This window comes from Stomoxys calcitrans, chromosome 3 (genome assembly GCF_963082655.1).
Source record: "Stomoxys calcitrans chromosome 3, idStoCalc2.1, whole genome shotgun sequence".
In the NCBI taxonomy this organism is placed as follows: Eukaryota; Metazoa; Arthropoda; class Insecta; order Diptera; family Muscidae; genus Stomoxys; species Stomoxys calcitrans.
Genome location: NC_081554.1, coordinates 61,962,398 through 61,976,308, shown reverse-complemented (window position 1 = coordinate 61,976,308; position 13,911 = coordinate 61,962,398). Strand labels below are relative to the sequence as shown.

Genomic DNA, 13,911 nt, shown 5'->3' with positions numbered 1-13,911 from the left:
GATCCATATGTGGCATAGTTTTTGGAAGTCATAACAAAATAGCTCATGCAAAATTTCAGCCAAATCGGATGAGAATTGCGCCCTCTAGAGGCTGAAGAAGTCAAGACTCCAAATGGGTCTGTATAACAGCTATATCAAGTTATGGACCAATTTGATCCATACATAGCATAGTTCTTGGAAGTCATAACAAAACACTTCATGCAAAATTTCCACCAACTCGGATGAGAATTGCGCCCTCTAGAGGCTGAAGAATTCGAGACACCAGATTGGTTTATATGACATCTCTATCAGGTTATAGACCGATTTGAACCACACTTAAGACAGTTGTTGGAAGTCATAACAAACCATCACATGCTAAATTTCAGCCAAATCGGATAAGAATTGCGCCCTCTAGAGGCTGAAGAAATCAAGACCCCACATCGTTTTATATGGCAGCAATATCAAAACGTGGACCGATATAGCCCATTTACATCCCAACCGACCTTCACTAAGAAGAAGTATTTGTGCGAAATTTTAAGCGGCTGCCTTCACTCCTTCGGAAGTTAGCGTGGTTTCGACAGACAGACGGACGGACGTGGCTGGATCGACTTAAAATGACATGGCGATCAAGAATGTATATACTTTAAGGGATCTCAGAGGAATATTTCGAGGAGTTACAAACAGAATGACGAAATAAGTATACTTCCATTGTATGGTGTAGGGTATAAAAATATGTGCCAAATTTGAAAATTGCGACCTGCAGTTTGTACACAAATTAATATGGGCAGACGGACAGACAGACAGACAGACACACAAAGCTAAACCGAATCAGAAAGTGATTCTGAGTTGACCGCTATACCTATCAATGGGTCTATCTCTCTTTCCTTCTGGGTCTTACAAACAAATTTCCCTGCACCACAGTAGTGGTGTAGGGTATGGAAATGAGGAAATCGGCTCTGTTATTATCCGTAGCCAATCATCAATTAGGATGAGGAGAAAAATTTAATATATGCAACCATTTTCCAATTACATTTTTTTCCAGCTTTTATAATTGTCTGGCAAAAACATTTTTTTCATAGTTTCTTCTCAAAAACTATTGCAAAAACAAACATTAAAATTTGTTTTCAAAAAAATTTTGCCCTTTTGTAGCCTAAGTAAACGCTGGCAGATCCTCCCACCCTCCCTGTGTCATAAAAATGAAGGTGACTGACCATATGACCATATACACTGGACACTACTCTCACTTGTTATAGCAGCTATAAAAATTCATGGCGTGAAAATAAATTAAATTTTTATTAATTTTTTGCAATTTTCACATTTTCAAGCCTCATGAAAGCGAAAATGTTTTGCCTCAAAAAGCACAACATGGACTGCATATGAATAATGCATTTCATGGGTTTCATGGAAATCTCCACATATTTGTTGAATGCTTTATGGCTCAATTAAATCGAAACGCCAAGCGTTCCAATAGGTCCATGTATTCCCATAGCTGCACTTGTGGCGGGCGGGGCGCATGTGGCGACAATTTTACTTTTAATTGCCAACCATTTGTAAGGCCCCCAGAAACATCCAAAAACAAACCAGAACACAAAATTTAATTTTTTTTTCAGATTTCATATCAAAAAAACATGAAGGCATATTTAAGCGTTTTCTTTTTTATGGGCCAACCAAAAACAGCAAATATCATTTAGGCCATGTGCAACGAGTGTTGGGTTGGTTTGTTCGTTGACATTCAATTCACTTTATGGCCCAAAAGTCCCAAGTGAATGTAGGCAGCAGCAGCAATAACAAAAGCCATGCGTCAATGTGAAAGGTGTGCAGTGTTCTATATAGAAGAATGAAAGCATTTCTCTTTTGGCATTGCTAGTAGTACTATGTCATTCATTCAACAGCCATTTGTTGTAAATTAACTTAAGTTCACTTTACAGTTTTTAATAGTTGGTCATTTAAATACATTTATTGCACCACATGTCAATGCGGTGAAAGGTCTTGTTTTAATTCCGCCGATGAACTTGTATTGGATTGCAACTGAGTGATTGTATTCAATGCTGGGGATATGGAAAGAACATTATACCCAACTGCTAGTGTGCGACGTTGGTGAAAGGGCGAAAGGGATACGCAGAACCAATCCCTGATGATGGTATAGAATGTTTACCTCTTAGTCAGAATGAGGTACAAGTAGCAGTGACCCGACTAAAGAACAACAAGGCAGCAGGAGCCGACGGCTTACCAACTGAAATATTTAAGACCGGAGGCGACACGTTGAGGCATCGTATGCATCAGCTTATCTGCGCAATCTGGCTAGAAGAATGCATACCCGATGATGGGAACCTCCGCATACTATGTCATGTACACAAGAAAGGAGACAAGACGGATAGTGTCAACTACAGAGGAATAAGTCTCCTCTCCATCGCATACAAGATACTCTCGAGCGCACTGTGTGAAAGATTAAAGCCTAAAGTCAATGAGATAATTGGTCCCTATCAATGCGACTTTAGACTTGGTAAATTCACCCAAGACCAGATTTTCACACTGCGCCAAATCCTGGAAAAGACCCGAGAAGCATAAATCAACACCTACCATCTCTTTGTTGACTACAAAGCCGCCTTCGATACTGCTTTACGTTCAAAGGTATTTCAAGCCATGTCTGAGTTTGGTATCCCTGCAAAATTAATAAGACTCTGCAGGATGACACATGCTGCCACGCGTTCCTCAGTAAGAATAGGAAAGAATCTCTCCGAAGCATTTAATACCAAACGAGGTTTCAGACAAGGAGACAGCCTATCGTTTGATCTCTTTAATATCCTGCTGGAGAAGATTATACGAGATGCAGATGTGAATAGATGTGGCACACTAATCACAAGAGAACACATGCTACGTCGCCTATGCCGACGACATCGATATCATAGGTCGGTCACCGGAAGTAGTAACTGCAGCCTTTCAAAGAATCGAAAGAGAGTCAATGAAAATGGGTCTGGCAGTAAATGAAGATAAGACGAAATGAATGGTTTCAACTCCCAAAAAGCCTTGTACAACCGAGCAGATAAAGAAAATGGAGAAAGTTGGAAACCACAACTTTGAGACAGTCAGTGACTTTATCCACCTCGACACCGTCGTAACCGAAACTTATGACACCAGTTTTGAGATTAAGCGAAGAATAATTCTCGCAAACAGATGCTACTTTGGACTAAGTAAGCAGTTTAGAAACAAGGCCACTTCTCGACAGACGAAGATTACACAATACAAGACACTGATACCGTGCTGTTGTATGGTTCTGAAGCATGGGTACTTGTGAAAGCAGATGAGGCAGTGCTTGGAGTATTTGAGAGAAAGATTCTTCGTAAAATATATGGACCAGTTTGTGTTAATGGAGAATATAGGCGACGCATGAACCACGAGCTGTGTGAGCTGTATGACGACGAAGCATAGTTACATGCATCAAAATACAACGGCTACGTTGGCTAGGTCTTGTTGTCAGAGTGGATGAAGAAGCTCCAGCAAAGAAGTCTTTTGAAGGCAAACACGGTGGCACACACAAACCGGGAAGACCAAAAGCCCGATGGAAAGATCAAGTGGAGGGAGACACCTCGAAACTTGGTGTCAGAGATTTTAGAATGAGCGTAGAAGATCGAGGCGCTTGGAACGCTATTCTACGTTCGGCTAGTGGAACAAATATTCTGTCATAGCCAATTAAAGTAATGTAAGTAAGTAAAAATTGCAAACTGCAAATTTTGCCCATGAACATTCCACTAAGGAACAGGGGCAAACTTCTCACATATCAATGAGTGCAGTCCGATTCAAGTTTAAGCTCAATGATAGGGGCCTCCTTTTTATAGCCCAGTCCGAACAGCGAGCCGCAGTGCGACACCTCTTTGGAGAGAAGTTTTACATGGCATAGTACCTTACAAATGTCACCAGCATTAGGAAGGGAAAACCACCGCTGAAAATTTTTTCTGATGGTCTTGCCAGGATTCGAACCCAGGCCTTCAGCGTCATAGGCGGACATGCTAACCTCTGCGCTACGGTGGCCTCCGTAAGTAAGTAATTGCATTCAATTTAATATCAACATTCCTCATATTTCCAGGAATTGTAGTGAAAGGAATTTTTTTACGGCAAAGGTTAAGAAATTCTTTGCGAGATTTATTTGCACTGCCTGTAAGAGAAAACTTTGAGACACCTTTCTTGTTGTTGCAATAGAATGCATAACATGAAATCTGATAATTTATGATAACGAGTTAAAAAGTCTAATTTTAAATGCTTTTCCGTCCATATTTGAAATACATTGCTATTCATCAACATTTTGATTAAAATTTAATTCAAATGCCAAAACATCGACCCATGGCGTATTATATCGACGCATTCTATATTCACAACTTAATTGGCAATCTATTAAAGTCCAATGAGTTTTTTTCATCAATGAGCAAAAAAACAAATTCAAAAGCTCCTTGTGCGTTGGGGTTTGTTTATTTCATTATTTTTTTTTTTCATGTTTTATTCATGCGAAAAATTCATTAACAATGAATTATTTTTGTATATCAACACTTCGAAATGCAACAGGTACAAATATGTACACTATAAAACGTACGTATTGATAAGAGTAGACATAAGACAGGTCCTAGAAGAATGTTGATAGATTTTTTGGAATTCAAAAAAAAAAAAAATAATTGGATAACTTATGCATCAAAATTCGGCACGAACATTGTGAGGTCTTATAAATATAAGTCACTGTTGAATTTGTATACCCTCCACCATAGGATGAAGGTATACTAATTTCATCATTCTGTTTGTAATTACTCGAAATATTCGTCTGAGACTCCATAGAGTATATATTCTTGATCGTCGTGACATTTTATGTCCGTCCGTCTGTCTGTCGAAAGCGCGCTAACTTTCGAAGGAGTAAAGCTAGCCGCTTGAAATTTTGCACAAATACTTCTTATTAGTGTAGGTCGGTTGGTATTGTAAATGGGCCATATCGGTCCATGTTTTGATATAGCTGCCATATAAACCAATCTTGGGTCTTGACTTCTTGAGCCTCTAGTGGGCGCAATTCTTATCCGATTGCAATGAAATTTTGCACGACGTGTTTTGTTATGATATCCAACAACTGTGCCGATTATGGTCCAAATCGGTCCATAACCTGATATAGCTGTCATATAAACCGATCTTTGGTCTTGACTTCTTGAGCCTCTAGAGGGCGCAATTCTTATCCGATTTGAATGAATTTTTGCACGAAGTATTTCGTTATGATATCCAATAACTGTGCCAGATATGGTTCAAATCGGTTTATAACCTGATATAGTTGTCATATAAACAGGTCTGGGATCTTGAATTCTTGAGCCTCTAGAGGGCGCAATTCCTATCCGATTTGGCTGAAATTTTGCATGGCGTATTTTATTCTTACTCTCAACAACTGTGTCAAATAAGGTTCAAATCGGCTCATAACCTGATATGGCTGCCATATAAACCGATCTGGGATCTTGACTTCTTGAGCCTTTAGAGTGCGCAATTCTTATCCGAATTGAATGAAATTGTGCAAAAAGTGTTTCGCTATGACATAGCAACAATTGTGCCAAGTATTGTTCAATCGGTCTATAACCTGATATAGCTGTCATATAAACCGATCTGGAATCTTGACTTCTTGAGCCTCTTGAGGTCGCAATTATTATCCGATTTGCCTGAAATCCTCTCATGACCATCAACATACGTGTTTATTATAGAATCGGTCTATAGCCTGATACAGCTCCCATATAAATCAATCTGTCTATTTCACTTCTTGAGCCCCCAAAGGGCGCAATTCTTATTCGAATTGGATGACATTTTACACAGGTCTCCAACATTTAATTGAATTATGGTCCGTACCGGACCATATCATGATATCGCTCTAATAGCAGAGCAAATCTTTTCTTTTATCCTTATTTTTCCTAAGAAGAGATGACGGGAAAATAACTCGACAAATGCGATCCATGGTGGAGGGTATATAAGATTTGGCCCGGCCGAACTTAACACGCTTTTACTTGTTTATTTCAAATTTCAACAAAATCGGGTAATAAATAAAGCCTTTATGAGCTTCGAGGCCTTAACCGGCATATCGGTCTATATGACAGATATATCTAAATACAGTCCTATTTTTTTCATATTTGGGCCGGATGGCGGGTGGCCTAAAACTACTCACTGTTTCAAATTTCAGTGAAATTGGATAATAAATAGGGCTTTTATGGTTTTCACTCCCTATATCGGGAGATCGGTCTATATGGCAGCTATATCTAAATATAGTCCGATCAGAACCATATTTGGGGCGGATGTCGAGAGACCTAAAACTATCCACTGTTTCAAATTTCAGCGAAATCGGATAATAAGTCGGGATTTTATGGGCTTCAGACCCTTTATCGGGAGATCGGTCTATATGGCAACTAAATCTAAATATAGTCCGTTCTGAACCATATTTGGGTCAGATGTTGGTAGGCCTAAGACTACTCACTGTTTTAAATGTCAACAAAATCGGATGAAAAATTAAGTTTTTATGGACATTAGACCCTTTATCGGAAAATCGGCCTATATAGCAGCTATATTCAAATATGGTCCAATTTGGCCCGTTCAAGAACTTAACTAGCGTGCATCAAAAAGACGTTTCTGTACCAAATTTCAACTCAATATCTCAATTTTTGAAGCCTGTAGAGTGATTACAACAGACGGACGGACAGAAGGACAGACGGATAGACGGAAAAACACACGGACATCGTTAAATCGTCTTAGAATTTGGCGACGATCCGAAATATATATACTTTGTAGGGTCGCAAATTGATATTTCGATGTATTGCAAACGGAATGACTAAATGAATATACCCCCTATCCTTCGGTGGTGGATAGCCGAGTCCGAACGGCGTAACGCAGAGCGACACCTCTTTGGAGAGAAGTTTTTATATGGAAAGTACCTCAAAAATGTCTCCAGTATTAGGAGGGGATAACCACCGCTGATAAAATTTCTAACGGTCGTGCTAGGATTCGAAACCAGGCGTTCAGTGTCATAGGGGGACATGCTAACCTCTACGCTACAGTGGCCTCCAGATTTGGATATAGCTCCCATATAAACAGATCTCCCGATTTGATTTATTTACCCCCAGAAGACGCAATTATGTCCGATTTGCTGAAATTTGAGATTTCAAATTTGGAATGTAGTGTTCTATTACGACTTTCAACAACTGTACAAAGTACGGTTGAAATCGGTCTGTAAACTGACATAGCTCCCGATATCCCAATTTGACTTAATGAGCCCCTGTAGTCCGTAAATTTTTTCCGACTTAGCTAAAATTTTTCATGTAGTGTTCTGTTATGACTTTCAATAAGTGTGACAAGTACGGTTGAAATCGGTCTATAACCTGATATAGCTCTCATATAAACCGATCTCTTGCTTAAATTGTTTAAATTTTTAAAATAATGTGAAATTTCGCCAGAGGTGAAGCACTAGAAAGCCTTCAGCTCAATAGGTCAGCATCAAAAAACTAATTTGTTGGCTATCATTTATCAAGTTTATATAACTTTAGCCCTCATTTTTCTCAATGTCCTCAATGCTTAACTCTTTTTTCCCAGAAAATACTTAAATTGGCAACGCACAAAATGCTGGTAGGCAGCAGTAAACCTCTCATTAGGCTTGACCTTGTGACAATTGGCTTAGACTTATTAAATAATAAGTCAACTATAACAATTTTCGCAAATAAACGCCAGTAAACGTCATGCCATTTAAAATATGAAGCAGCATGTTTAGATCATTTTTTTTAAGTTGATCACAATTATAGGATGTAAAAAAGGTTTTCGGAGAATCTAATTGCAATAAATCAAAATGGCAATATGACTTACAGAAAGTGTCATGGACTGGAAAACGTCTTGCTTCAACATCAAGCATTTAGACATATAGTTGACGAACACCCCGCTAGCCGATTTTGTAGCCTGGCCGGATTATCAGCACGGCGGTTGTGGAATGGATACCATCGGTGCCGATACCGGCTTTGATCTGTCGATACTAATCTAAATTTATCTAAGTGAGTCTGATTATAGGGTGCCACTCTAAACTAACCTAAAGTCTTTGACCCTCACGATCTATTTGGCTCTGTTGATTTTCGCAAGCCTATGACCAGAGAGTTGCTATAACGGATTGAGTCTTCAATTTGGCAAAAAATAGTATAGCAAGTGGATAGCAAAGGGGACATTATATCAGTGGAAAATGAAAATGATCAGATGGATTGTGTAAAAAAAGTGCAAAGTGAGGACAACGGAATGACTTGATTAGTATGCCCAGTATGAATAGTATGGAAGCCACAGTAGCGCAGAGGTTAGCATGTCCGCCTATGACGCTGAACGCCTGGGTTCGAATACTGGCGTGACCATCAGAAACATTTTTCAGCGGTGGTTTTCCCCTCCTAATGCTGGCAACATTTGTGAGGTAATATGCCGTATAAAACTTCTCTCCAAAGAGGTGTCGCACTGCGGCACGTCGTTCGGACTCGGATATAAAAAGGAGACCCCTTGGCATTGAGCTTAAACTTGAATCGGACTGCACCCATTGATATGTGAGAAGTTTGTCCCTGTTCCGTAGTGGAATTTTCATGGGCAAAATTGCAATTTGCATTCTATGGTGGTGTATTCGATTCGGTTAGGCCCGGCTGAACTTAACGAGCACTAACTTATATATAAATATATATACTTGTACATATAAAGGGTGACTTGTAGCTATTATCTTTTTTGGCAATACTGATATGAACAGCTCACGCACGTTAAGTGTTTTGTTTCACTGTTAAACATCTTTAGCTTGGTCGTTTGTCGCCTTTCAAAATACAGCTGGTGCAAGAATTGAAGCCAAACGGCCTACCGCAACGAAGAATTTTTAGTGAATGAGCTCTTGGAAAGTTGGCCGAAAATTGCCTTTTTATCGAAAAATTGTGTTCAGCTATGAAGCTTATTTTTGGTTCAATGGTTACGTAAATAAGAAGAATTGTCGATTTTGGAGTGAAGATCAGCCAGAAGCATTGCATGAGCTACCAATGCATTCAGAACAAGTAAAAGCGTGCTAAGTTCGGCCGGGCCGAATCTTATATACCCTCCACCATGGATCGCATTTGTTGAGTTCTTATTCCGGTATCTCTTTTAAGGCCAACAAAGGATGAAAGAAAATAATTGCTATGTTATTGGAGCCATATCAAGTTATGGTTCATTTCGGACCATAATTGAACTGAGTCTTGGAGACCATAGTAGAAGCGATTGTGTAAAATTTCAGACAAATCTAATAAGATTTGCGCATTTTAGGGGCTGAAGAAGTAAAATAGGGAGATCGGTTTGAGAGGAGCTGCATTAAGCTATAAACCGATTCATGCCATTTTCGATACATATGTAAAAGGTCATGAGAGAAGCCGTTGTACAAAATGTCAGCTAAATCGGATAATATTTGTGCCCTTTAGCGGCTTAAGAAGTCAAGACCCCAGATCGGTTTATATGGCAGCTATATCAGGTTATGGACCGATTTGAACCACACTTAGCACAGTTGTTGAAAGTCATAATAAAACACCTCATGCAAAATTTCAGCCAAATCGGATAAGAATTGTGTCCTCTAGCGGCTCAAGAAGTCAAGATTCCAGATCGGTTTATATGGCAGATATATCAAAACGTGGACCGATATAGCCCATTTACAATCCCAACCGACCTACACTAATAAGAAGTATTTGTGCAAACTTTCATGCGGCCAACTTTACTCCTTCAAAAGTTAGCGTGCTTTCGACAGACAGACGGACGGACATGGCTAGTTCGACTTAAAATGTCATGACGATCAAGAACATATGTACTTTATGGTGTGATAAACGAAATTAGTATACCCCCATCCTATGGTGGAGGGTATAAAAACGTCATGCAAAGTTTCAGCCAAATCGGATAGTAATTGCGCCCTCTAGAGGCTCAAGAAGCCAAGACCCCAGATCGGTTTATATGACAGCTATTTCAGGTTATGGGCCGATTTCAACCATACCTATCACAGCTGTGGAAAACTATAACAAAACATCTAATGCAAGGTTTTAGCCAATTTGGATAAAAATTGCGCCCTCTAGTGGCTCAAGAAGTCAAGATCCAAGATCGGTTTATATTGCAGCTATATCAAAACATGGACCGATATGGCACATTTACAATCCCAACTGACCTACGCTAATAAGAATTACTTGTGCAAAATTTCAAGCGGCTATCTTTACTCCTTTGAAAGTTAGCGTGCTTTCGACACACAGACGGACAGACGGAAGGACGGACATGGCTAGATCGACTTAAAACGTCATGACGATTAAGAATATATGTACTTTAACGGGTCTTTGACGAATATTTCGAAGAGTTACAAATAGAATGACGAAATTAGTATGCCCCCATCTTATGGTGGAGGTAATAAAAATCACAGTTTGGTGCGGTTTATGGGCTGGTGGTATCATAGGAGCGTACTTCTTCAAAGATGATGCGAATTGTAACGGAAGATTATGCGAGTGGTGAGCGCTATCGTGGGATGATATCGAACTTTTTTTTTGCCTAAAATGCAAGAGCTTGACTTGCATGACATGTGGTGCAACATCCAGCACAGCACGCGCAAAAATGGACTTATTGAGAGGCGGGCTCGGTGAACATTTTTTTTCACGTACGGAACCGGTCTATTGGCCGCCTAGATAGTGCGATTTAACTCATTTAGACTATTTTTTGTGGGGCTATGTTAAAGCTCATGTCTATACAGACCAGCCCTCTTCAATTGACGCATTATAAGACAACATTTAAGAATTTATTCCTGAGGTACCGGCCGCAATGTTGGAAACAGTATGCCAAAATTGGACTAAGCGGCTGGACCATTTGAGGCGCAATCACGATGAACATTTGCTTAAAATAATCTTCAAACATTTAATTATATGGACCGTACTATCGATTCAGATAAAGGTTTCATGTATTTTTCTGAATGTTATGTGTTCTTGTTTTGTAAAACTTTCCTATATCTCTTAAAAAATCACCTTTTATTTTCTAAAGGAATCAAGTTGGTTCAACGTTTTAGGAGCAATGTTATTGGCTCCGTTAGATTTATACTCTTGGGGCTCAATTAGTTTCTCCATTTCTAGAGATGGGCGATGGGTAAACACCCAATTCCGATTTGATGAAATTTGGCACAATGAGTTCTGGTAGACCCCTATTTATTTCTGTGAAGTGTGGTTCTGGTCGGACCTTTTTAATACCCTCCACCATAGGATGGGGGGTATACTAATTTCGTCATTCTGTTTGTAACTACTTGAAATATTCGTCTGAGACCCCATAAAGTATATATATTCTTGATCGTCGAGAAATTTTATGTCGATCTAGCCATGTCCGTCCGTCCGTCTGTCTGGCTAGCCGCTTGAAATTTTGCATAAATACTTCTTATTAGTGTAGGTTGGTTGGTAATGTAAACGGGCCATATCGGTCCATGTTTTGATATAGCTACCATATAAACCGATCTTGGGTCTTGACTTCTTGAGCCTCTAGCGTGCGCAATTCTTATCCGATTGTAATGAAATTTTGCACTATGTGTTTTATTATGATATCCAACAACTGTGCCAAGTATGGTTTAAATCGGTCCATAACCTGATATAGCTGTCATATGAACCGATCTTGGGTCTTGACTTCTTGAGCCTCTAGAGTGCGCAATTCTTATCCGATTGGAATGAAATTTTGCACTACGTGTTTTGTTATGATATCCAACAACTGTGCCAAGTATGGCTCAAATAGGTTCATAACCTTATATAGCTGTCATATAAACCGATCTTAGGTCTTGACTTCTTGAGTTTCTAGAGGGCACAATTCCTATCCGATTGGAATGAAATTTTGCACAACGTGTTTTGTTATGATATCCAACAACTGTGCCAAGTATGGTTCAAATCGGTTCATAACCTGATATAGCTGCCAAATAAACCGATCTGGGATCTTGACTTCTTGAGCCTCTAGAGGTCGCAATTATTATCCGATTTGCCTGAAATTATGTACGACGGATCCTCTCATGACCATTAACATACGTGTTTATTATGGTCTGAATCGGTCTATAGCCCGATACAGCTCTCATATAAATCGATCTCTCTATTTTACTTCTTGAGCCCCCAAAGGGCGCAATTCTTATTCGAATTGGCTGACATTTTACACAGGTCTCCAACATATAATTTAATTGTGGTCCAAACCGGACCAAATCTTGATATCGTTCTAATAACAGAGCAAATCTTTTTTTATATCCTTTTTTGCCTAAGAAGAAATGCCGGAAAAAGAACTCGACAAATGCGATCAATGGTGGAAGGTATATAAGATTCTCTATCCATTTGAAATTTCCCTTCGAACAGCATATAATAGCCAATATACCATAAGCACCAGTCTAATGTATGGCCCTGCATAATCAATACGACCGACCGACCGACAACCGCCTATGGGGTGTACTTGTGTTTACGTAAATACTTTGAAACATAAATAATTCTCATATAATTCGGTTACGTTCTGACCCACTTACCTGGTAATGACAATACGCCATTCAAAGCCAATGAGGTGACAGCGAGTAGACCAATGAAAAATTTCATTTTGTCGGTTATTTTTGTTGTTGGTTTTTTTTAACTATTCCGCTGCTACTTTTCCTTTTCGGATTCGAATTTGTTGGGTAAGCACTCACGCAAATGTATTATGGTTGACTATTTTCACTTTATGCACTTTTTATTAGGGACTCAGACAAAAAAAATTGTCTAATTTCAGTTACAATAGAAAAATTGTGTTTTGTTTGGTTTTGTGTTATTGGCGTAGGTTTGAAAGAATTCAAATTCGGCAATGTTCTCGAACAAAAAATATTCTAAAATTAAAAAAAAAGAATTAAATTATTATATATATTTTTTTTAATATTTTATTTTAATTTTTTTTTCACACTTTTTTTAGCGAAAACTTTTTTGTTGCTGTTGGGTGAAAAACAATTTTTATTTTTTTTTTTTTTAATTTTCAAATATTTTTAATTCCGATATTTAATGCTCTGTAACGGTTTTTTACAATTTTTTTTTTTTTTAGATAATTTTGTTGTGTCTTTGCGCGTCTGCAGTCTACAAAGGTTTGTTAAAAACTTGGCCGGTTTTGGAATACAATTAAAAGCCACAGGTTCTCTGTCATACAGTTTATACTCAATTCTAGTTTTAGGACAGACAGACATTTGCGCCAACGTTGTCATTACGTCGTCAACGTCGCCGTCCATAGCTATCAGCACAAGCAAAAACCAGTGGCATCGGCGTACCCCAAAGCCAACTCAAAAAGTGAGAACATTTGCACGGCGTATTCCCTACCCGGCTACTGCGGCTGTTGCTTGCATTCTCGCTTTGGCAACCAAATGCGATTCCATAGAAATGATTCTCGAAATGAGCTGGTTGAGCGGCAGGCGTGTGTGTGTGGTCAGCCATAACTCTTCCATGCCCCCATAAGTGTTGGGGGGCCTGGACGTTCCAATGAGTGTCTTTATCTACGTTTTGGTTTTGTGCTTCTTTTCGGATGTATTTATTAGTTGATTTTTTTTTTTGTTTTTCGTTTTTTTGTTTGTTTTGCTGTTTATATTTAAGCGTGAGTAGGTATATAATTTGTTTGGATATTTATTTATTTGTATCTTTTTGTTTTTTGTGTGTTTGAAAAGACAACCATAAATTCAACGATATCGTCAACCAGCCAACATCATCATCATCAACAACAATATAACAAATTAAGGGAAGCTCATCGCTTTTTTGTTCTGCCAGTTGTTGTTTCTTTCAATTACAGCGTAACAATGTCAAACAGCTATGGGCATTTGTATAGCACAAACTGAGCGTGGGAACTTAAACAGTTACTTGTGACAGCAAATTGATTTGTATACATAGCAGATCAAAAGACGAGGAATATTCCGCCCACTCCACG

At 38.9% G+C, this 13,911-nt stretch overlaps 1 protein-coding gene across 1 annotated transcript in view; it reads right to left on the bottom strand.

Annotated features, from left to right (window-relative positions):
• LOC106081759 (TNF receptor-associated factor family protein DDB_G0272098) overlaps positions 1–12,835 on the bottom strand; it is a 233,085-nt gene extending 220,250 nt beyond the window's left edge. The window contains exon 1 of the mRNA XM_013243949.2: positions 12,506–12,835. Within this exon, the coding sequence (XP_013099403.2) occupies positions 12,506–12,572 (67 nt within the window). The 5' untranslated portion in view covers positions 12,573–12,835. The remainder of the gene's footprint in view (positions 1–12,505) is intronic.
• Between the last annotated feature and the right edge of the window lie 1,076 nt (positions 12,836–13,911).